A 24,381-nucleotide genomic window follows, 5' to 3' on the forward strand; every position below is an offset into this window, starting at 1 on the left:
GCGCGTTGCGGGCGGCTGCTCGTGGCCGTTTGTTCATTTCACAAATGCACCCCGGGGAGGGCTGCCCGACCCCTTCACTCACCGCGTTACTCCTTCACACAAAGCCCTGTCGTCCTTGTCGGTTTTGGCCCGTTTTAAGGGAAGAGGTAACTTTTAAGGAAAGCTAGGCCGTTTCCCACCGCCCCCCGTCCGTCCTTCCCGAACCGTCGGTGGTTCCCACTTCAGGGACGTCTTCCACAGCCTTGAAAACACAAAGCTGCGCTGTAGCTCCGAGCGTGCACGCTGCCCCGGGAGTTGTCGGCGTAACCGTCGGGCCCGGGGCGGCCTGCAGCGGGAGGCTTTTGTTGTTTTTTAACCGACGTTTGCTAACGCTTAAGAGAACCTTAAATTCCTTCAATTTTTATGCTAATCTGAAAACATATTCCAGCTTTCCTCCCCCTCTTCCCCCCCTCCCCCCCCCCCCCAAAAACAAAACAAAACAAAAAAAAAACCAACCTGTTATGAATAGGAATCCCTAGAGATAAAGGGCTTTGATAAAATGAATGCGTTTGCTTTGATAAAACGATCCATTTTGTGAAGAGATTTGGGAAGCTGCCCTTAACAGTAGGTGATTTTTTCCCCTCACGTTGAGCAACTCCCTCTAAAACGAGCTCTGCGTACAAGCGGCATGCCGTGAAGGCCAGCTCTGGTGCCCGGAGCAGAGACCGTGGCTCTCCCGTGTGGGAGGGGAAGAAACCCAGGCGAAAGGTTTCGATTTGTGAAATCGACAAATGCTTTTTTCTCATTGTAATCCTTACTGGGGCAGTGATACTGCACCTTTCTGATTTTTCTGCAGTCTGAAAGCATTGTTACAAAGAGCTCGTTCGTTTGTTCCTCACTTTTGTCCCGCATTTCTTAAATGTTTTTAGGTAGGGACACTACACAAATCCCTGGTGAAAGCAGACAATTTGGAGTTAAGTGACCAATGTCGTGAAGTGAGTGGTTTAACAGCAGAGGGACTGGGCAAAGCTGAGCCTCTGGACCGGGTTCTTCAACAGGTGAGGTGCTGCTATTTGGAGCGGGTGAAATCTGGGTGACAACACCCAACTGTTTGGTAAAAAAAAAAAAAAAATACTTTAACTGTCTTCCACTTTGAAGTCATTAGCAAGTTGTTGTGTTTATGATAAAGCTAACCTAAACATGATCTGAAAAACTTGAACTGGGAGCCCTGTAATTCTGAAAGAGTTGTGTTCAATGCCAGCTGATTCTCAGAAGCTCTAGATCTGATTATTTCGATAGGCACACTTGTGTTCCAAATTTCTTTTGCCCAAGACTTTTCCTTTTTTTTTGTTCTTAAAGCAGAATGATAATAGCAGTACTGCTTGAACTTTTGAAATGCACATGGCATGTTTTAATCTATGGGCTCATTGCTGTAATGTGAATCTTCTCTCAATTGTTATTCTTCAAATTGGATGAGTTTTTTAAAAACTTATCTTACATAAAACAGCAGCTTTTTGTTCTATATCAGTCTTCCTCATGAGCTTAATTACTGATTGATTGTTTCTTCAGTTTCTGTATTTGACTTATATCATGCTAACTTATATCACACTGATCTGTGAAGTTGAGTGATCCTTTCACTTCTAGAGGCCATAAATTACTTAAAAACTTTTAATATGAATACTGCATAGTTACTCAGTTCCTGAAATTTTACTTTCTTTCCCTTTTATACATACAAAATATGCTCGAGTGGAAAAATACAATAGTGCATTTTTGTGGAACATATAAGACTGGCTTTCCACACCTTGTCTGAGTCACTTGTAGGTGTGTTTCAGCAAGAAACTGGCTTAGGCAGTAGAACAGGTTCCTGCTGCTGTAAGTTCTGGTGACACAGAGATACCTTGGCAGACTGACTCCTAAACCTCTGGTATGGAACGGCTAACATTTCAATCTAGAGTAGGTATCTTTAAAGACAGAAATATGTAATATGCAGCGTGTCTTAGAACTTCTTCACATCAGCCATGAATGCCATTTATTATATGTTTTGCTAGATCCTAAGACTGAGAGGTGATTAAAAAAATTTTTTTTAAGCTTCAAAATAACCCCTGAGAAAATGCACAGCTGCAGGTTTGGTCTTGTCCCACATCTTGCGCTAAAGACATCTGGAACAGCTTAGCTTAGTACACTCTGTTTACCTTTATAACAGACACGCTTTAATTATACTCAGTACTTTATGAGAGATTGTATCTTATTGCTGTGAATTACAGTGTAGGTGGGTCTGCTTTAGCAAATAAAAGGAAATACTAGCTTTGTGTGTAGGTGTGGTAGAGACTCTTGAAAAACAACAATTTTATCCCTTTTGTTTGACCTATCTGTGCAACTGTGATTTTGCTGTTAATTGTTGGATGCCAGTTGTGATGCAGCCAGTTCTGTTTTGGGTCTCCTAGAACACCCGGCACCTCAGTTTGTGTCCCTGCCCCTCCATGCTTCCTGTCTTTGTGAAATTTTATGGATAATCTGTTCATCCTTTCACCTGCAAATGTAGCAAAAGGTAGAATTCCATATTTTTTTTAACAGAAAATCCTTTTCTGCATTTTTTTTTTAAGACAAGTCCATTAAATGATTTAACTGCATTGTGTATTTTAAGGATGTTTCAGATGTCTATTGTTACATGTAGTTTTTTTCCCCTCATTTAAGTATTTTGATTACCAAAAGCACAGGTAGGTAAAGTGATTATTTGAAAAGGAGGAGGAAAAGGAAGTAAACTTGTACCTTGATTTGAGATAATGTTTTAGAGTATGTGAAATTAGCTTTCCACACCCTGCTTGGGTTGTGGTAGAGAATCTGATGATGCAGCTGCAAAATGCTCACTTGAACAGTCAGCCTTACAAATAAAATTTTCAGCGCTTGCTTCTGGCTTTTGCTTGGGTTCTCAGCCTCTGCATATAGAGGGAGGTGAGAATCTCCAAGCATAAAGCCACTGTAACTTCTGTCTGTACTTCAGAGATATCTTCCAATATCTTCCAATCTCAACCACTCTTTGATTCTGATTTGGCAATTCATAACTGATAAACAGTAGATGAACTTCTGTGGGCCTGGAGTTTTTCCACCGACTGTGGAAGACCTTCTGTTAATTTTTAGTTCACTTTCCAGGAATGATAGAGTCTACCAATAGCATATAGTCTGTGCTCCCCAACAAAGCACTTCCACAAATGTTGCATCATTTCAGTTGTATTTCATATTCTTGCAGCATTGCATCTTGCACAACTTATTACTTGGATTTGTCTTCAGTATTCTGCAATAGCTGTTTTCCATGATATATTTTTGCTGTGTAATTTTATGAAGGGACATTCTGAATCACAATGCCCCTAAATAAATAAGGTTTATATCGCACTCTGTGTGTACATTTTGCTGAAAGTTTTAAATATTGTTTTTGTCCAAGATCACAATTTTTTGATTTCACATGTGCTAGTACGTTTGTGGGATCCAGCTGTATGTTCTAGCAGGTGATATGCAATGTTTAGATAGCTGTTTTGACTGGGGAAGAGGGAATCCTCATAACGTACAAATATTAGGGTAATAGTTTCACCTTGGAAGCAGTCTGCTTGATGTATTTAGTTCATTGTGAAAGTTGTAACTTGGCTCTGTTTTTCAGCCACAAACGATGAACATATAATTGCTGAAATGTGTTGTTGTGAGTGAAGAATGCTCCTGGGTAGAAAAAAAAATGAGTTTTTTTTTTAAACAAAATAGGAAATCTGAAGTTCAAGTGTATATCTGGAACTGTCTTGAACTTGTGATGTAAGCCTCTAAGCGCATGTTACCTACAGTACTTACTGAAAGGAGCAGTGTCCTACATTGTTTCCTGCATTACTAGGACTTCCTTGCTAAATTACTTTGGTCAGATCTCATAGTGCTGGCTTATTTGGGAAGTGATTTAGAGTTTTCTGAATAACTGCTGGAATGTTAGGCCTTCCCAGTCAAAGACTTTAGTGGAAGAAATGGTTTCAGAGAGCAACTTGAAAACTTACAGGATTGGAAGCTTGCTTTAAAGGAGCAAAACCAGAATGAACTTCGCCTTTCTCTCATCCCCATGATTCTGTCATTAAAAAAGCTGACATCTTCAATTGCTTCTCTTATTATAGCTATGGGGATTCTTAAGTTAAAGATCGAATACGAAGTTGAAAGTGTTGTGGATTTCTTAATCCTTCCCATGCAGAAAACCTGGCTGAATCAGCATGATTTGCCTTAAGACATATTACTTTCCTTTTGCAAGATGTTATTTGCATGTCACCCTGACAAAGGATACAGTCTCAGAAGAGCTAACAGTTTTGAAGATCTGACTGCAGTATTTAGCTGTAATTACCTCCTTACTTTGAAGGATATACATGAAAAGGGAGAGTTTCTCATGAGAGCTGGGTCTGCTTTGGGGCCCAGTGAAAGCATCCAAGTTTCATCTATGCAGTGGCATTTCAGCGTGAAAAATTTGTCTACAAGACTGTCCTAGTCTTGCTGATCTTTCATCGCACTTTGTGCTGGATGCAATATGTTAGTGATACATTTGATTTATATTCTTATTCATAGAATGACCAACCTATTCATTTTGCCCCTCTTCGTTAAACTATGCATGAAGTAAAAATAGTGAGAGACTGTCACTTCATCAGGTGATAACGAGGTACTAGTTCTCTAAAGTCTGTTTGAATGCTTACTGATAGTTCATCTGAGCTGCAGGAACAGTTTATTTTCTGAGACATCAAGAAATTCAGCAAGAAACAAGCTGGTTAGGTGAGCATTGGGAAGGAAATGGGGGAAGAGGTTGAAGAACCACTGAATTCCTCTAACCTGATAAACCGGTTAGAACTTTTTGAAGAGAAACTTGTTCTGCAGCCTCCTCTTCACAAAATGCTAGCAGAAAGTGTTCTTGGGCTCCTTTCCAGCTGTCACACCTTCATTTTGAATAAGAGAATTTTTTTTTAATATATTTTTTTAATGCACCTCTTAGGCTTCCGACTGGAGAAAAAAGCCTGAAAACGCATTCTGACTGCCAGTCTGTAGTCAAATAAATATGAACCCAAAAACACAGGATACAAAAAAGGAGATTCATATGTATATTAGTGGTAATGCTGGGATGTTCTCCTGGATTAGAAGGTTAAAACATGTTGTTTTATTATTTGACCACCTTAAGTTTAGCTAACTCGAGAACTAAGCAGCATATAAATACTCCTGTGTTCAAAGACATTTTATTGAAACTGGTTACAAACTAAATTTTATTTCTTTATTTATTGGTACCATGCCTGGTCTTCCAGTCTGTGATTATTTGGTGACTATATTGGCCCAGTATAACACCTGATAGAGTCTGTATTTTGGAGTATTTGCTGGGTCTGAGTTGGGAAGTTTTGGAGCAGGTGTTTGGGAAACCTTTGGCGGTTGTTACTGAGCAGGCTGTTCTTACCACAGCAAATATTTAGGGTGTAGTTTCACAAGACTTGTCTTCAGCAGTGAAGCCAGCTTCTTTCTCCCCATGTCATAATTTGCCATCCTTTTTGTTGTGAAAATAAAGCTTTTTGTGAAGCTGTGCTATGATCAGGGTCACTGAAATGAGCAGATAGGGTGGGATGATCTAGGCTGCTTTGCTGTCCAAGCTTACATCCAACGAAACTACACCCTTTGGTTGCTTTCATGATCCAACATGTTCGATGGTGATGCCAGCTTAAAGTATTTCTGCCCCCACATCGTGCTCTCAAGCTGCAGTTGCACAAAAACTTTGTGGCACCTTTCACTTAGGTGGTTCTCACATGGACCTCTCTCCCCTGCATTCTGACAGTACACAGGGTTTGGGGGCTGCAAATGGAGCAGAACACAGTTGAGTTGAATACCAGCTCTGGTCTGGAGCAGCTTTGTCTGATGAGCTGTGTGGCAGATTGGTAGTTGGCTACTGAGGACAGCCACAGCATCAAGGTGTGGGCAAGCACATGGATGAAATGAGAGAAATGCCTTAAGGCAGGTGGGACGCCAAGCAGTTTGTAGTGCGGCCTCGGTTTGGTGTCAGCAGAAAGTGATGAGGATTCCCTGAAAGACAGAAGGTATTTGTCAGAACAGGTGAGACACAAAGACCTGCTTCTCGAGGACGGCTCTTTGCAGTCTTATGTGTCGTTCTTACTGTGTGTTCGCATCTAATAGCTTCCTGTTTTAGCTGATAAATCTAGCTGAGCATTAGCTAAATGATTTGACACCTAATATTGGAATACTGTCAGTCTTTACGGTGGGGAAGTAAGGGTGTGGCAATGCTTCCTGTAGCTACAGGCCTCTGCAATTTGGAGTTTTTCTATTTAGCAATGAAAATGGATAGCAAGCTCTTGTTAAAGAGCTCTAGTAATTCCGTTAGTGGTGGTCTAGATAAACTTTTTTTAACTATTACAAATTCTCTGTGCTACTCAGCTCCCCCTAAGTTATCATTAAAGCACTAAAATCTGCTCTCCTAAACAGTTGAGAGTTAATACAAGAAACACTCTCTGTGTTTTATATCTATAATGCACGCGTAAATATACATACATATATAATGTGAATGCATTTGTTATTAACACCATTTGTGCTCTGTTAGCTTTTATGGAAAAAAAAGAATCTAACCTTAGCCTATCTGAACTTTTACCTGAATTCCTAGAGTATTTGAACCTTGCTTTGTTCCTATGTTTAGGTGCATTTAACTTTAGAATGACCAGAGAATTAAATAAAGGAATTTGTCTAAAACTATGTATTAGTTTCTCTGGAAGCATAAAAATGTGGTATTCCCAGTTAGACGGGCTATCTTCTTCCTTCTCTTAAAATGAAGGGAGATAGCAATATTCATTAGAGGTGAATGATTTGACCTGAGCAGGCTTTCTGTGGTAGTGGATACTGCTGCTTGTTCCAATGAAGTTAAACGTTAATGTTAATTCTCTCACTGGGATGAGATGGACTAGCTTGTATAGGGAAAAAAAAAAAAAAAAAACATTACTAGGACAGTTGTGAAGAAAGGAACTTCAAGCCATTCTGAGCAGCCGGATTTTGTTCAGTGGTTGGAGCTGTATCACTAGCAGTTTGCAGTGTCCTCATTGCTGTAATGTCATACCAAATATTGGAACTTCTCTTGAAATTGTATTTGCAACTTCTAAAAAACCTCTGGAAGATGGTAAAGCACAGGGTAGAAGCTTTTTAATAAAAGTATAGTTGTTGTGTAAAATAATAAAATAAAAGTATAGTATAATAAAAGTTGAGGAGGAATAAAGGACTTGGATTCTACTGTTTTAGTAATAAATAGTGTGCAGTGGTTCTACCAGTCCTTACGCTTTAACGTGGAAGCAGTTTAGAAAATTCATTGTGTATACTCTGTTGTCTGCAAACCTTCACTGGCATTTGATCTGGCCCTTGTCACAGCTTGTGGGAGGGCTGCGCTGTTCTTGCATCAGTGTGTTGGTTTGCACAGAGAATTTTTATTAAAACAAAAACACGCTTAGGTTAATATGCAGCAGGTCTTGTGCAGCTGGGTGCTTCCAAATGAGGGCAACACCTCTGTCAACGTGTTGCAGCATTTCTTTGCTGAACATTTAGGTTTAAGAGTGACACCTAGATGCTGACAGGAGTTGATGTTGCTAGCAAAGCAGAATTGTGGCCAATGCTATAAAAATGCTGATTGTGATTTGATTTGTTCAGGAGTAACAACTTACATAATGTCAGCTCTCTATTGTCTTATGCTTCCTATGATTAAAATTGGAGCTTCTGTGTCTTTCAGTTAGAAACATAAACAGAAACACTGTATTCTCCTCGCATTTGTATCTGTGACATCTCCTTAGCAAACCCTTACCATCTGAAGTTTATGAACGTGAGTGATTCCTCTATCTGTTTGGCAGTCTTTCTGGAGAAGCCACCCAGTAGACTAAAATGAAAGTACTGCATACAAGTGGAATTGTTACAACTGACAGGATCATAGTTAGAAAAATGGAACGTCAAATAATTTTTATAATCTTAAATAATAAGATTATTAATAAAGTATCATGGAATCTAAGTGTCTGTGGATCTCTGTGGCTTGCATGTTATGTGGAACTGCATGGTAAAATGCTTACTGTAGCAAGCAAGTTTTAATCTAGGGCCATTTTAGTAACCTCAAATGAGAGGGGAGAAAGCTGATACCATGTAATTTTATTCCCTGGAAGTGGGACTTCTCTGTGTATTTGTAATTCAGTAGAATAATGAAATATTTGTCTGTATTAAAAAATCTTTAGGAAAAAAAATGAAAACAATTGAAAACCTATGGATATGTTAATTGCATTGGTCTCAACTAACTTTCTTAGCTGTTTTTTAAAATACCTTGCTATGTTACGGCAAGTTTAGTGATTTGGTGTTGTCCTTATATAGATCTTGGTAAATGGTCTTTTTTTCTTCTCTGTTGTAAATATTATTCTCTCTACTGCTCTAGGAATATATTTTTTTTCATAACAGTTGTTGTTTCTCATGAAGACTGCAAGGATGCCATATTGTTGTTTACCTTTCTCATCAATTTCTATCAGCTACATGCTTGTTTCAAGGAAGAAAAATATCACTACTTTGAAAGGCAATTTCATGTATGTATCCACAGTAGGTACTGGATCAGAAGCCGCATTTGCGCTGGAAACCTTGGCATGTTGCTCTGATAAATGTGTTGGTCTTCTTTAACCTGTTCACAACTTACTCCAGAATACTTCTATATGGTAACCTCTGCTTTGCTTTGTTATAAGCAACTGCTTTACTAATCTGTCCGTTATTCATTAAATCCACATGCTGTGAACTTTGTGGTTTATAAACAAAATATTACAATGAAAATTATTGGCAATTGAAATTTTAAAGTGCTCGCTGTTTGTGAGCATTTATAACTTGTGAAAAGAAGAAAAAGCCATCACTTTCCCCAAACTTCAGTTTAAAAACACTTCAGTTTTTCCTTCCCTGCTGCTACCATGCTTTGTAGTACCATATAAGGTAGAGAGGGGCAAAATGTGCTGAGAAATGTGCTAAAATATTGGAAGGAAACTAAATTTCAAGAGTAAGGAACTGTTTTTATTCTCTTTCTCAAAAGATTGGCTTCTGTGGTGAAGCTGGGTACCCTTTAGCTTAAAAGAAAAAGTTTCTATTACTCAATCTCTGGGCTGTGAACTGTCTGTATTATCATTCTTACTGAGTTGAAACCGAAGTTAATTAGTGGTGTTTTCTCTGATTTTTAGAGAAATTTAACATGTGCTTTACTGTATTAATGAATTGTGACGATGTTTGCAGTGTGTGAAATCAAATGTGTTTGCACAAATTAGGTTGGAATGATGTTCCTGATAAGTAATTCTGTTGCAATGAATTGCACTAAAAGTAAAAAAAAAAAAAAAAAGTGCTATATTGTACAACCAGGAAAATAAGAATGCAAAAACCATTATGGAAACTTCTTTTGGTAAGTAGATTTTGTTGTGTGTTAATTTGAGAGTCCTTTGCAGCTGAAGGGAGTCACAAAATGATGTATAATACATCAAACATCTTGAGTAACTATTGGATTGGTGTGGGGATGTATGTGTTTGAGAGCTGAAAGATGCATTGCACTTGCAAAAATATTACTGAAAGAAAGAGAGAGCTTTGGGATTTCCTTGATTTTTTTTTTTTTTTTTTTTTTTTTGAGTGTAATGGCCACTGTTACTCTTTACAACACAAATTGTAACATGATGAACTTCTGCTTATTGTAAAGATCCTTAGAGGACATCAGGCAGAAGAAGAAAGCTGCTGCAACTGTGATATACATAAAGAAATACAAGAGAATATAAATCATCTCCCACTGCTCCATTCAAACCTTGAACAGAAATAACTGATCACAAGGAGCTGTGTCGTTTGCTTCATGTTCTATGCAATTCCTATCAAGCCTTCTCAGTCACAGAGTTTCATAAACAAAAAGCAACCTGGGAGAGAGAATGCAGTTCTCTAAGATTAAGCAGCATCTAAATAATGCCACCATTCATGTTCTTGTTCTGCACTGGGTAGGTTTGAAAGCCCATTGTAAGTGGACTGCTCAAATCTTAGAGGTAGTATGGTTAATAATGCATGCTGTTCCAATCTTTGACTTTTTCAGAACTTAACTTCTCTTTTGCTCAATGTCACGTTAACTTAGAGCAGTGTTGCTCAATTGGATTACTTGACTTTTTCTTAAATTCTCACTTAATTCTTACTGTTTGATGAGGCATGAGAGATCCTTCTTGCTTGTTCCTTGGCTTTAGAGGCAACAACTTGAACAGAGTTGCTTTACAGTCAATAGAGCCAGTGCTTCACGTTGAAACTACTTACTGCTTTGCTGGAGTTCATGTTACTTCTTTGCTGCATGTTGATAGTGAAGTTTGTAGTCCTTTTATTCCAGTGTTCTTGTTAATAAGACTCTGAAACTTAATCTTAACCTGTGGTCGTTGCAGTTCTTAGGATTAATATTTGTATACAACTCTCTTAAAACACTTATGGAGATGATGGATGCTGCATTATCTGAATTAGAGAGTACCTGAGTAGTGAGTATGGTCATAAAATCCTCTTGGACACTTGTATAGGTTAGGTAATAGGAGTATGAGGCCTTCTTGTATTTCCTCTTCTTCCCTTGGACATTTCTGCAAAAAGAACTTGGAAAAAGAAAAGGAAAAAAAACAGAGAACAACATTTAATTTTAAAGGCATTGGCTGTTCTCCTACAACTGGTTAAGCCTGCACTACAAACAATGAGGTAGTGTTGAGTAAATAGAGCAGTACCATGCTTTACAGTCAATAGAGCCAGTGCTAAAGATCACATTGCTATTGAAAGTTTGTCCTTGAAACAGGTAAGAGAGTAGGGGTTGTCTAGAATACTGTGAGAGAGAGGTTGTGCTTAAAGAAAAAAATTAGGAAATACTAGTGACACCATATTAAAACCTGGAGTTCAGAAGGTATGTTCAACATTTTCTTTCAGGCTGCAGTGAGTTGCTCTGTGAGCTGAACTGATAGCCAGCAGCCTATTGAGGAGTGTGAGGCACCACTGTAGTCCTGTTTGAAATATAGGTAAAAGTTGAAAGAATATGGATTTTTTTTCCAAATATTCCATGTTTCCTGAATCTTATATTTTGTATAAGGACAGACTTGTGAATAGCCCACACAGACACATGCTAAGGTGATCTGCAAGATATGTAATTTTTCTGAATTTTGTTTGTTGTTGCTTTCTAGTGGCCTCTTCCGTAGGGGTTAATTTAAACAAGAAAACAACCTGCTTTTTCTCTGTTTCTTATTGGTTGGTTACCTGACACATAATATGGTCATAAAGTAAGTCCAGAAACTGCAGTTCTTATGCTGCTGGACTGGGCTTCTTTTGTCTCACACAAGATAACTTCTGGTGGCTTATTTGTGGAGTCCTGTGCACATTTCGGCACTCTCTTATTAAAACAGAACGTGCTTTTGAAGATAAAAGCTGTGACCTGATTGCTGTGACATTTAGGTGGCCTGAACCATGGTCTCCCCTTTTATGCGTAATGCATTATCTGAATTAGATGCTGTAGATACTGTGGCTGGAAAGCATACAAACAAACTAGTATTGCAAACTTCTATCTGAGAAATAACTAATCAAATATGGTCATAAAATCCTCGAGTGGTATGGGTTGGACAGGTCTTTGTCTTGCTAGAAAGCATTCTTTCCTAGAGAAAAACAAACTTTTAGGTAGTTGTTGTTTACTTTGTAGCACAAAGGCCCAGGTCCAGTTAAAATGAGGCGATAAATAAGGTATAAATTGTTTCAAAAGTGTGAAGTTTCTGATGATGTGGAGTTGCAGCAATGTTTTTGATGCTGTATAAGCTGTCCCTGGGACAGACAATCCATGACAATCATTGCTTTATTTCTGTATTTATATTCTACTGGTTGCTGAACCAGTCTTCAGAAGAGGGGGGGAAAAAATCTCATGCAGAAAACCAATGGCAGGTTAGCCTCATCTAAGCTAAATGTACAACCTCTCTGTGTAACTGTGAAAGGATATGATGAATTTAAAAGTGTTTGTTGAATGGGAAGAATGTAATCAACTTGAATTTTCTCCCTTGAACTCTTGGCATTGTAATAAGAGGTGTATGTGGCTGTGCAGCTCCCTGACTTTACAACTCTATGGTGACCAGTGTGATGGCAGTAAGGACAAAGTGGTATTATTTATTGAAATTTCAGATTCCCAACAAAGGAAAAGGTGAAAATGGATATATTCAAATAGCTTTAAAAATAGATATCCTGCATTTATTTATTTATTAGCTGCTTGTTGTTTTGAAGGTTTACTGTGGTTTGGAATTTATGGCAGAACTCCAGGCAGATGTTGATTGAGGCTTTAATCCCACTATTTTTGTTGGTAGCAGCTTGTGCCATGCATGCAGAAGTATTATTTTTTGAATATGAGAAAGGAAACATGAAGAGTTTTGTGTCTATACAGAAGCTAAGTATAGATGAAACTGTTGGAAAACCATCAGAAGCAGCAGGAGGTGTGGTACCTGGTTTACTGTTGTTGAAACTGTTCAGGAAAGAATACAAAACAAGGTTAATAGGTAGCTAGAAGTTGCACAGAATACTTGAGGAGAAACCAGCTTGCAAGCTGGGTGCCGTTTCCTGCAGCTCCTTGAGACTGACATAGGCAAACCTGTTCTTACACTTTGGAATTCTGAAGTTGGATGAAAACTGTACTGGATGTGGGTAATGCATGGACCAAGAGTGGACTATCTCAGGTATGCCTATGGTGGCCACTGTGATTGATTACTCAGTTATTTGATACCATTTTAGTACCTTTATACTGTAGGTGATCATACTGAATACTGTTATACCATCTGTGGCATGCTAGAAATGAAAGCCACACCTTTGTCTGGGCTAGTTTTCAGTCACTAAGTAATCTCAGGCATTAGCATTGAAGGGAGTAAAATCAAACTGGCAATAATGTTTTCTAGCGTTTCTGGTGAGTGGACCTGGGCTGCTTGTGTCGTCATCTTCAAGTTTTCTCTGCAGAGAAATGAAGCCAAGAGGCAATTCTTTTTTTCATGCTTAAATGGTATCAAAATGTAGTAACTTCTGTCTTACTAAGAGGGGGGGGGGGGGGGGGGGGGGAATCAGCTGCAGCTTGTTGGCTTAAGTGTTGTTTTTTCTCCATACAGCAGTTTCAGTACAAGGTCACCATGTATCTGTTATCAGCCATGTGGAATAGCAGTTAACAGATGAACAAAGGCAAGGGCTTACTATAGGGTTTGCTGCTTAAAAAGTTACCTAGCACAATAAAGGGTTATCATACTTGTAAATACTGCTGAAAAGCAGTCTGCACACTTTCCAGTAGTATTGACATGCTTTAAATTCCACCATTTCATGGGTAGGGCTGACATTATCAACAAGGTTTGAAGAGTGAAGGAGTAGAAAACTGCCAATGGAGAGTATTATAAATAAATGTGAAACCCTTCTGTGTGTAGAGTCTAAGGCACAATGCCCAGGTGAAAACATATTCCAAAGTCATCATATCATGCACGGTTATGCTGTGCATGTTCAAGCTTTGTATACCACACCAATGAGTTGTTACTCGTGAGATTTCTCACGCTGTATTAAAGCCTTTAAGTCTTAAGGAAGACTTTTTCTGGGTGTTTGTTTTTCAGCAGTGCCCCAATCTTGCTAATGTTTGGTAGCAGAAGAGTTCTTTTTATTAAACTCTGCTGCATCTCACCCCTTCTCTCAAGATGTACACAAACTCCACATATGTGCTAAGGTGACACTGATGTAACAACCTCTTGTGTAACTGCAGAGTAGACAAAACAAAGAGCCCAAAGAAATCAGAGTCATAGAATAGTTGAGGTTAGAGGGGATATATGGATATTTTCTAGTTCAACCTCTTAAAGCAGGGGCAGCTAGAGCAGGTTGCCCAGGACTGTGTCCAGTTGAGTCTTGTGTATCTTCAAGAATGGAGAGATTACAAATTCACCGGGCAGACAATGGAGATCTCATTCCAGGAACTGTACCTGCAAGTATATGCTTGGTTTAGCCTGTTCTCTGGTGATAAACTGTAGAGGGCACTCTGTGAAATCAGTCTCCAAGGCTTGCAATATCTTTGCCTGTTGAAGCTGAAGATGTAGTGGATCATCTTCAGAGAGGCTGTGTTTTGGCTTTTCATTTGTGTTTGATGCTTCTCTTAGCAGGAAGAAGATGCATCATTGTTTTGTGATATGTGCTACAAGCAAAGGATGACCCCCACCAAAGGCCTAAAAGACAGCTTAAAGCTCTGATGTTGTGACTTTCAGTAATGTGTAATAAGTAATGATTATTTTGTATTTTTTTCTAAACTTGAGTCTGAATATCATATGTGGTGATAAATACTCTGGCTTCAGTTGAGGCATATGAGATGCACATTAAGACTGCATATCATCACTTTGCAATGAACAAGTGTGTAGTCTCATTCATTGCTAGGAGAGCTGTAATAAGGAGGAAGGTTTAGTATCTTTTTCAACTGACCAAGAACACATGTTGAAGTAGGAGAGTTTGCATGAAAATGGACTCCGATGTTTCTGGATTGAAAGAAAAAACACTTTATAGTTGCTATTTAAGTTGTTTCTACAACATAAAACTGCTATATGTGCAAGTCTGAATAGATCTTAGTGTTGCTGGGACACTGAGGTATATAAATTCCATTAGTCAACCTGTCTGATAAACCATGGTTCTCAAATCTCAGAATGCTGGTAAAAACATGATGAAAATGTGATAATTTTCAGGATCTAAAGCAAAGCCTTGAGAAATAGTGACCTGAAATTTAGAAACCTCTATTTCATAAATCTAGAAAGCCTGAGTTGTTAGACATGCAAATACAAAAGCTCAACTAATCTGATAAGATTTCCTAATTTAACTTGTCCCTATGTGTAATTCTGTACAAGGACAGATCCTTACGTCTGTATGTAAGAGCCCCATGCCTCTAATGGAGCCTATGCTCTCCTGTCCTACCCTTCCTTCTAGCAACTCATTGCTGGAGGAGATCTTTTACACAGATTAAAGAATATGTTTGTGAAAGAAACCTAAAGTAGATGTTAAGCTCCTGCTTTACATAGATATGCATGCTTATCAGAGTCAGAACTTATTCTTAATATCTTAGAAATAACGGGGGACTTAAGAGAGAGGGAGGGCACATCTAATTCTACAGGTTGTAGCAAAAGGGATGTAAGCAGCTCAACTTATGTGACTCAGGTAAAACTTTTTATCTCAAAATGCATGTTATAAAATTCTGTGGGGCGCATCTTAGCTGTTCCTTGTGGACAGCTGTGTATGAGTAATTTAAGTTAAAGAGAGCATAATGGAATATAGGAATCTAGGTGAGCTAAAGTAACTTCTTGTTCTAAGTTATTCCTGAAAGTGTTCCTTTTAATAATAACCAAAAGATGTCACTCCTGCGTCAGGTTGTTGTTGCTTATTTTTTTAACTAAGCATATTCTCTGGCAAAGCAAGTTAGAATCTTCTGTTTGTGGAAGAGACAGATACCACTGTGTGTGTATTCATGTATGTGTGTGTAAAAATGGGGCTCCACACCTCTTTTGTGAAGGACTCATCTAGAATGTGAAGGCTGTTAAGCTTTTTTTTGGCAGGCTTCATATTAAATCAAGTGGTTTTGCAGTATTAATTTTTGGCTAGACCAGGTGTGACTTGACTTCCTGCAGTCTAAAGATGCCATAGAAGTCAAAATGAACACTTTTTAATGAGATAACATGGCATAAAATCAATCACTTATCCACGTGTATTCAGCACCAAATTGTAATCTTGAGGTAATTTAGCAGCATTCTTTTGATATCACTGATATGAAGTGATGCTCTTCCATGGTGAGGGGCATCCAATTGTGCAGAGCATTGATAAATCTTCCAGTACCATATCTTTCTACATGGGGATATGGATACATGTCTAGCTTAAGTGTAGGACATGAGCTAGGCTCCTTTCTGGGAGCTGATTTCCAGAGTTGAATTGCAAAGATGCCTTTAATTCTCTGGCTTTGTGAATAATTTTGTGTTTAGCCTGGTTCCATTAGCAGTGTTGGGTCAGTAGGGCTAACAGTGAAACAGACAGTGTTTTAAACAGAAATGATCTAGGCTTGAAGAAGTACTAGGAACAAATCTGATGAGTAAGAAACAGCCAAAATTTGCTTAATTTTCAGAGGTGAATGAAAGAGAGAATCCCTGTGGATTATCTTGGTTTTAGATCTAGAATCATAGAATTGTTTGTGTTGGAAGGGACCCTTAAAGATCATCTAGTCCAACTCCCCTACAATGAACGGGGATGTCTGAAGCTCGATCAAGTGCTCAGAGCCTGGTCCAGCCTGACCTTGAATGTCTTCAAGGACACGACATCCATGACCTTCCTGGGCAACCTGTTCCAGTGCCTCACCACCCTTATTGTAAAAACAAACAAAAAATACCCTTATCCAGTGTCAAGCACCCCTCCTTTAATTTGAAACCACTTTCCCTTGTCCTACCAGAGCAGGCCCTGCTAAGGAGTCTGTCCCTTTCCTTCTCACAGCCCCCCTTTAGATATTGAAAGGCTGCTGTCAGATCTCCCCAGCGCCTTCTCTTCTCCTGGCTGAACAGCCTTAGCTCTCTCGGCCTGTCCTCACAGGGAGGTGTTCCATCCCTTGGATCATTTTTGTGGCCCTGCTATGGATGCACTTTAACAGGTCCACATCTCTCCTGTGCTGAGGACTCCACATCTGAATGCACTGCTCCAAGTGAGGCCTCACTAATGCAGAGTAGAGGGTCGAGATCACCTTCCTTGACCCGCTGACCATACTCCTTTTGTTGCAGCCAAGGATACAGTTGGATTTCTGGGCTGTGAGGGCATATTGTTGCCTCATGTCCAGCTTGCCGTCCACCAGTACCTCTCAGGTCCTTCTCAACAGGGCTGTGCTCCATCCTTATATCACCTAGCCTGTACTGACAGTGGAGTTTACTGTGACCCAGTGCAAGCCATTGCACTTGGTTTTGTTGAACCTCATGACGTTCGCCTGGGCCCTTTGATCCAGCCTGTCTAAGTCTGTCTGAGTGGCATCCCTTGGGCATGTTGACTGTATCACACAGCTTGGTGTCATCTGCAAACTGCTGAGGGTGCACTCAATTCCACTGTTGATGTCATTGATGAAGATGTCGAAGAGCACAGGTCCCAGTACTGACCGCTCCATCTGGACACTGCACAGTTGACCACCACTCTCTGGGTATGATCCTGCAACCAGTTCCTCATCTGTTGAACAGTCTACCCATCAAATTAATATCCTCTCAATTTGGAGAGAAGCATATTATGGACAGTGGCATCAAAGGCCTTACTAAAGTCCAGGTAGATGTCATCAGTGGCTCTTCCATTGTTCCCTGTTACAGTTAAACCATCATTTAAAAAAAAAAAAAAAAAAGTCATTGGTCAGGCAGGACCTGTGAAGCTATGCTGGTTATCCCATGTCACCTCCCTCTCTTCCATGTGCCTTAGTATAGTGTCCAGCAGGATCTGCTCCATGATCTTCTCTGGCACAGAGGTGAGGCTGGCAGGTCTGTAGTTCAGATACAGTTCTCTTGTCAGTATGGATGGCTTCTGCAACTGAATTACGTCTGTTTCATTACCATGCCAGCCACAGACACTGCTCAGATGCAGTGGCCTTTCTCAAGGATGGGAGCTATTTTTAGTCAGGGAAATGGGAATACCCAAATAGCCAGAGGGTTTATTTTAGTGCATTGTAACTATTGAAAGAGCTCTGAGGAATCTTCATGTTTCTCTAAGATCTACAGCTTCATTCAGTTAAGGCTTCACAAAGGGGGCTGTGTCATTTCAGCCACTTGGGATTCATCTGTGGAAACACAGCAGCTTGTGCTGGCTTTCATCCAGCTTTGCTGCTGGCAAAACACGTCTCTGCACTCTCTCTGTACTCTCGGCTACATGACCATAAGCCTGTTCAGCCAGTTCTTCGAACTGGTCTTCAGATTCCCTCCTTCCCTCTCAGCGCGTTTTCGCTGAGAAATGTTTTATGTTTCATGGAGGTAAACATATAGAACAGCTTGTTTAATTTTTTCTCTTCTCTGTTTGATTTTTATTCTATGTATTGAATTATTGAATGTGTTCCTTTAAGTACAGAGTGATTCATCAGAACTCTAGCAAGAAACTGAGCAGTGGACCCAACCATGAAGGGTGGAGGATGATGCCTGTACACTGTGGTTCCTGCAGTCTAAATGAAGACTGGTTGCAAGATGCAAACAGCAATAATTAGTGCTCTTTAACTCCGTTACTACAAAATGACTAGGTGAACAGGGAAGACAGGGTGTGTGAGCTTGGAGGAAGTCTCAGTGTGGGGCAGCTTTGCATGCTGAAGTGGGGCAGTGCTATGGAGAGCAGCATGAAGGGGGATGACAGGATGTAAATAGCTGAGATGTTTTTTTCTAAGTGGAATTAAGGGGATGTGGATGGAGTTTACAAAATGGAAGAGTTGTGGACAAGTTGTTGAACATGTGAGAAAGTAAATCTGGCACTGGTCTTGTTATTACCTTGATATACTTTATTTGGTGTATGACTGTCATAGGTTGTGTTCTGAGGTGCTGCCTGAAATTTATAGTGTGATAATGGAGGCTGAAATGGCCTTTCAGCTGAAACTTGTAATCATTGAACTTGCTTTTTAATGCAGCTTTATAAATACATGTGCTCTAGTTGCTTTAACTCCTGAACATGTGTGACAGACTTTATCTGTCTCCTCAGCTATACTTTGTATGGGAAACACAATCTGAAAAAAGATGAATATTTCAGTGCAACAGTCTTGATTTGTTTATTTTTACCAATTTATTTGATACTGATTGGCATAAGTGCTTCCTCTCTTGTCCAAACATTTTTCCCTTTTCATTTTCTAACTTGAAGACAATTTGCTTTACAAATAAAAAGGAGGCTGCGTGCATTTCCTGCTACACTTCTTGCATCTGATCAGAACAGCTCTCCAATTGCACTTGAATTATGTGAGTCCCTGTGCATATTCAGAAGCATAGGGTGCAAAACTGGAGATTTTTATTATTGCTCATCAGTAAGGCTCTGCTTTGTTTCGGCAAGAGCTCCTGTACATCTTCTGGAGACTAATGCCTAATACCGTTTCCAATCCCTTCTTACAAATATTTGCTTTTTACTCTGCCCAGAAGTTAAAACAGAAGAAAGGTGTTACATTTAGTAAGAAGGCAATTCTTATTGTGTTCGTTATAGTGAGAATATTCGTTGCTGCCAGTGGTTGTTGCTGTCCCCTTAACTGCATTTCTGAAGTGGTTCTTTTTGAGCTCTGGAATTTTCTTCTTTTTCTGGTGTTTACACATCAGCTGAGGTATTTTGAGCACTCTTGGAGCTCAGTTTTCTGACTTTAAATCATTCCTCAACAATGACTTGTTTTATAGCCTCAGATTCCCCAAGCCTTCAGCTTGTAGTAGGAACCTGGACTACCAGTCAGGAGGAAATTGGCATTCTGATCTGCAAGAATGTCTTGTGATTTGTTTGTTTGCTTTGATAGTGTACAAAGAATCACTTTGGAAAGAATTAGAGGAGATATTTCACCCTTCAAAAAGTTTCAATTATCTTCTGTTTTTCTATTAAATGAAGTTATTTAATATCATAGATATATCTACCAGGGCCGCTCTGAAAGTAATGCCTCCTATTTTGTCATGTTGGCTTGCAACGTCAGAGGTGGATGTTGGCGATATGGCAGTAGGGATTGAACCCTTCCACAAATATTCCATTCCATGCTGTTGCTGTATGACAGATGGCAGCAGAGGGGCTGTCTGATGGAATGGTTTCTGACATGGAAGCGTAGAGAAAGCAAAGGTGTGTTGCTGAATTTCTCCTCCAGATGGAAAAAAAAATGGCACACACTGACATGCAGTGATGCTTGCTGAACACATATGGAGACTAAACGATGGATGTGAGCAAAGGGAGGCAGTGGGTGATGTGTTTCAGCAGTGGTGACAGTAACAGTGGGTCACCTCTGCTGCTGTAGATTTTTGAGTGTGGTATGCAGACTCTTGTTCGTTGCTGGTGAAAATGCTAATGGTGGTGACTATGCTGAGAAACAGTGTTTTATAGCTGAGAGTTTGCTCTATCAAGTACTGTTATTACTCTCTTTGTATCTGTTGTAATTTCCCTGGGAGTAAATAGGAAGCATTACTTTCAGTGTGACCTACATACAGAGATACGTAGATATATCTTCATATTATATATCTATTATCTTCAAATTAGGCAAGTTGCACAAGATGCTGATATAAATAGCTTAAACAAATCAAGTCCTTACTGACTTGTGTTCCTCAGTTCTCTGTCCTGGGACATGCAATAGCCACCACTACAGCATTTCTGACTCAGACCGGCAGAAGAATGTGAGGTAGCTGTCCAAGCCTAAAAAGCAGACCCAAGTTGGGTTTAAGCAGTTACTTCAAATTAAAGCCTGGGTAATCTTATCTCTACTGCTGCTACTGTGTCTAATGTAAGATTTCTCCCTTGTGAGCTGTAACTCTGGGACATAATTGCTATGTTTGTTCGAAGTTATTGTGTAGCTGTGAGAGCAGATCATTAGGATGTTGTTTTTAGAAAGCAGAGGCTGTAACTATGTAAAGTGTTGCATGTGTTGATATGAAAATAAACCAGCTGTTATTTTTCACATACACAGATTAAAAGACAATATATTTATATCTTTGCAATTGCAGATTTATTCTTTTTCAAAGGGGAGGTGTTTTTCAGCTGTAGGTTATAGCTGAGAGCAGTGGGTGGCTACTGCATCGTGATGTTAATTATTGCTTTGTTTATGATGTCATGCTTTCCTGGGAGAGAGTAGCATCAAGAGCGAAGCTTAGAATAATTATATTCGTCCCCTTGAACATTAGTTAATGAGCTCCTATGTACGGATTCATATATGTCGGAACTATACTGTGTTAGTGGACAATTAGGTACAGGGAAATTAATCCTGATATGGGCTAATAAAAGGCCAGAAGCTGTTGACCAAGGATGGAAAATAGCACTGAGTGAGACAGATGCATCCCTTTCCTCTTGAGAATTAACCTTTTTGGGGATAATCCATTCTACATGTGAGAAATAACTTAGTTTTATCTTATAATTTCAGTTCTTAAGGCATCAGAACAAAGTTTGTTTCTTTTTCTTAGCATACAACTCTTGAAACATCAGTAAATTGTGATGGGTTGGGTTTTTTTTTGTTTGTTTTGAAGTTTAATTTAAAACAAAATATCAAGGATATAACTGTTGTCAAAGGTGTCATAGGTGAAGAAAGACTGTCACACAATTAGTATTCTGATTGATTTTAGGGGGCGTTTTTTCCTTAAAACATGACACAGTAATTTTTAATTATTAGTTCAGATTTTGAACCTTACTATTACAATACCACTTCCTTTATATATGATCACTTAATTCTTCCTAGTTGTCCTTTTTATCTTATTGCTTGTGTTCTTATTTTCTGTTCTGCAAATGAATCTTTTTCCTTTGTCTGCATTTTCTTAGGAGCTCACATCTGCTCTCTATCATGTTTTTTCAAAAGTTGTTACAAATTATTGAGCTTTTTACCTTTTTAAAAAGAGAGTTTTTATAGTTACTATTTGCTTTTATTGCATTATGTGTATCAGTCAGTAAATGCAAGTTATCTCTTCTTTTCTTTTTCAGTTTATTCAGCTGGTATCCAGTGATTTGAAAGTATTTGGAAGGAACTCTTACACCCTTTGCAGCGATGGCCAGTTACTCATTCGTCAAGTGCTCCACCCAGAAACATCTAAGAAGGTATGAGATCAGATCTGATATAGAAGAACACTACTGTGTTTAACTATATTCTCCGATGTCCTTAACCTGAGTTTGAGATGAGCAACACAATTCCATCCTGGGAACTGTAGTGCTCCAGGAATACTTCTGATGATCCCCACCTTGTAGACTACTTCTGAGCTACAACACTTACTCTAGAAAATCAGCTAGAGTACTAGAGGACACTCAGAGATGCATTATGAAGAAGACAATAAGGAAAGGCAAGTTAGAAGAATACAAGTTGCCTGTATTCTGTGTTGCAGAGCATGATTACAAAGGTCTAAATTCAGTGGTCATGATAGAGAAGTACTCCTCTGTTTAGGTTTGAATTAAGTCATTGGTTGTGAGCAGGGCTGTGTGTTTGTACCAAATATGAAATTGGTAGGAGCCATGTGTCAGTGTCCTGTAGAAAGTAAACATGCACGCAGGGACTTGTCCTGGGGAATGGCAATTGTTTCCCATCTGTATTTATTCAGCAGAAAGTAGTACTACAGCTTATTTGCTACTCCCACATGAAGCAGCAGTTCTCAGTCAAGCCTGACTTGCACAGGGAGAAGAATCTTGCCCTTGTGTGGGGTGGTGGTTGCTGAGTTAGCCTGCTTGACAGGGTCTGCAGAAACCCCACAGGAATGGGAGCAGCTGACACTGAAGCTAATCAGCTGTGGTTTTTTTCTTCTCTGTATACATGTACTGGTCATTCTGAGTTTCTACAAATACTTGTTTGGCATTTATGTTGTATTATAAAACATAACATTATGACTTTTCATAAAAGTGCATGTTTTTTGTAGGAATGAAACATGGAAACAATGATTTTTAGTGTTCAAATATGTTAATGTTGTTCATTTCTCTTTTTAATATGCCATCCTGCTATATGGATTGTGGGTAATTCTTTGTACTTCTGTCTTGAAACAAATGAACTAAAGCAAAACAAACAAACAAAAAACCAACCAACCAAAAAAAAAAACAAGCATCCTGGAACTGCCCATACCAGATCAAGCAATGTACATGGTGACATTCTTAATCTTCCAGTACTGCATTTCTTTCTCTTTTCCTTGTTTTTTTTTTTTTTCCTCCAATACATTTTCATTTGATGCAGTTTAGTTTTTCCTGAACATTAAATGTTATTAAGCCTCAGAAGTTGGTTCTTGCAATTGCTAACAGGGACTACTTTGTGATTTTTTCTCAATTATTTCTTTTCAAAGACAAACTTTCATATAGTGAAACAGCTGGGGAGAGTAAGAGAGAAAATATTAACAGAACTAGTTCTGGTCTATAACACGGGGACAGGAGCCTATGTTCAAATGAAAGAATGCTTAAATATTTGTTTAATAATGTTACATAACTGAAGTTGTTATCAAATATGTAACAGTGAAGAAGGAATGTCTTAAAGTTGATGAAGATATTTTCTACATTCAGACAATATTTATATATACTGTTCCCATGTCTTGGTACAGTATTACTTTTAATTTTCTTGCAAAAGAGAAAATAAGAGTATCCTAATGGGAAGAATTTATATGGCAGAAAAAACAATTTTGGAGGGTTTTGTCACTTTTTCTAGATGTCATGTAGAGTTGGTCTACCTCTCAGCAGCTACTTGGATTTGCTCGTTTAGAGATATAATTTTGTAAGACTGCAGTATTTGAAACTGTTCCAAAGGGGGAAGAAAAAAAAAAAAACAACAACCTGGTCTATCTTAGACAGGCTGATGACATGCAACTATATGGCTCTTGAGATGGCATCGTTCAGTCCAAAAACACTGATCAGAGTGTAAAGGAATGTGTACAACACCTTTTTACTTTCCTTGTAGAACTTCCTGCTGTCAGACTGCTTCTATTCCTTTTATGATCTGCGAAAAGAATTTCACACATGCTACCCGAGTTCAGCCGCCGTGAAAGACCAGACTATCAAGACCATGGCAGAGTGTATCCTTTTCCTGCAGCTTTTGCAGCAGAATTGATTTCACTTCTTTAGGTTTTATCCTTGTGATTATTGCAGGTTTTATTCTCCTAAAAGAAGATAGGTGGGTTTTAAAAATCTCATGGTTGTAAAATCAAATTAACGTTTCTGAAGTGAGTGTTTGTGTGAGTGTATGCGTGGGAGGGTGTGTTTGTAGTGTTTTTTAAGGTTTGTCTCTAATAATGAAATCTAGACCATATTTAGTAAATTCGTTACGATACACAAAAACTCTAAAAAACATCATTTGCATGTGTATTTGATCTTAATGGAGAAAGGTTTAGCTATCAGTGGGTCTTTTCAGGACGAAGTGGCCTGCAAATTTCCAGTGTTTGTAGACAATTATTGTTATGATTCTGTTTTGTTTAAAACAAAAAAATAATTAAAAAATGAACAAAATAAACCACTTCTACATCTAAATTTTAGGAGTAATGCTGTGGCCTCAGAAGAACGTGATTAAAGTTCAGTTATGTTTGAAGTGATAGGAATTTATTCTTTTTTTTTTTTTTTTTTTTTGAGCTGTTAACACTATCAGTAGTTCTCATAATGTTGACTGTGAAAGTGAATATTAACCAGTTTGTGAGCACAGTTACAAATGCCTGGTGGCCATGTGTCCCTGTGAAGACTGGTATCGCTTGATTA

General features: G+C 38.8%; 1 protein-coding gene across 13 annotated transcripts in view; it reads left to right on the forward strand.

Annotated features, from left to right (window-relative positions):
- Positions 1–24,381, forward strand: part of ESRP2 (epithelial splicing regulatory protein 2) — a 53,952-nt gene that overhangs the window by 10,706 nt on the left and 18,865 nt on the right. For all 13 annotated transcript variants that reach the window (XM_040707048.2, XM_040707049.2, XM_046899418.1 and 10 more), the window contains 3 exons: positions 909–1,037; positions 21,655–21,768; positions 23,594–23,708. In XM_040707048.2, coding sequence (XP_040562982.1) covers positions 909–1,037; positions 21,655–21,768; positions 23,594–23,708 — 358 coding nt within the window. The remainder of the gene's footprint in view (positions 1–908; positions 1,038–21,654; positions 21,769–23,593; positions 23,709–24,381) is intronic.

This window comes from Gallus gallus, chromosome 11 (genome assembly GCF_016699485.2).
Source record: "Gallus gallus isolate bGalGal1 chromosome 11, bGalGal1.mat.broiler.GRCg7b, whole genome shotgun sequence".
In the NCBI taxonomy this organism is placed as follows: Eukaryota; Metazoa; Chordata; class Aves; order Galliformes; family Phasianidae; genus Gallus; species Gallus gallus.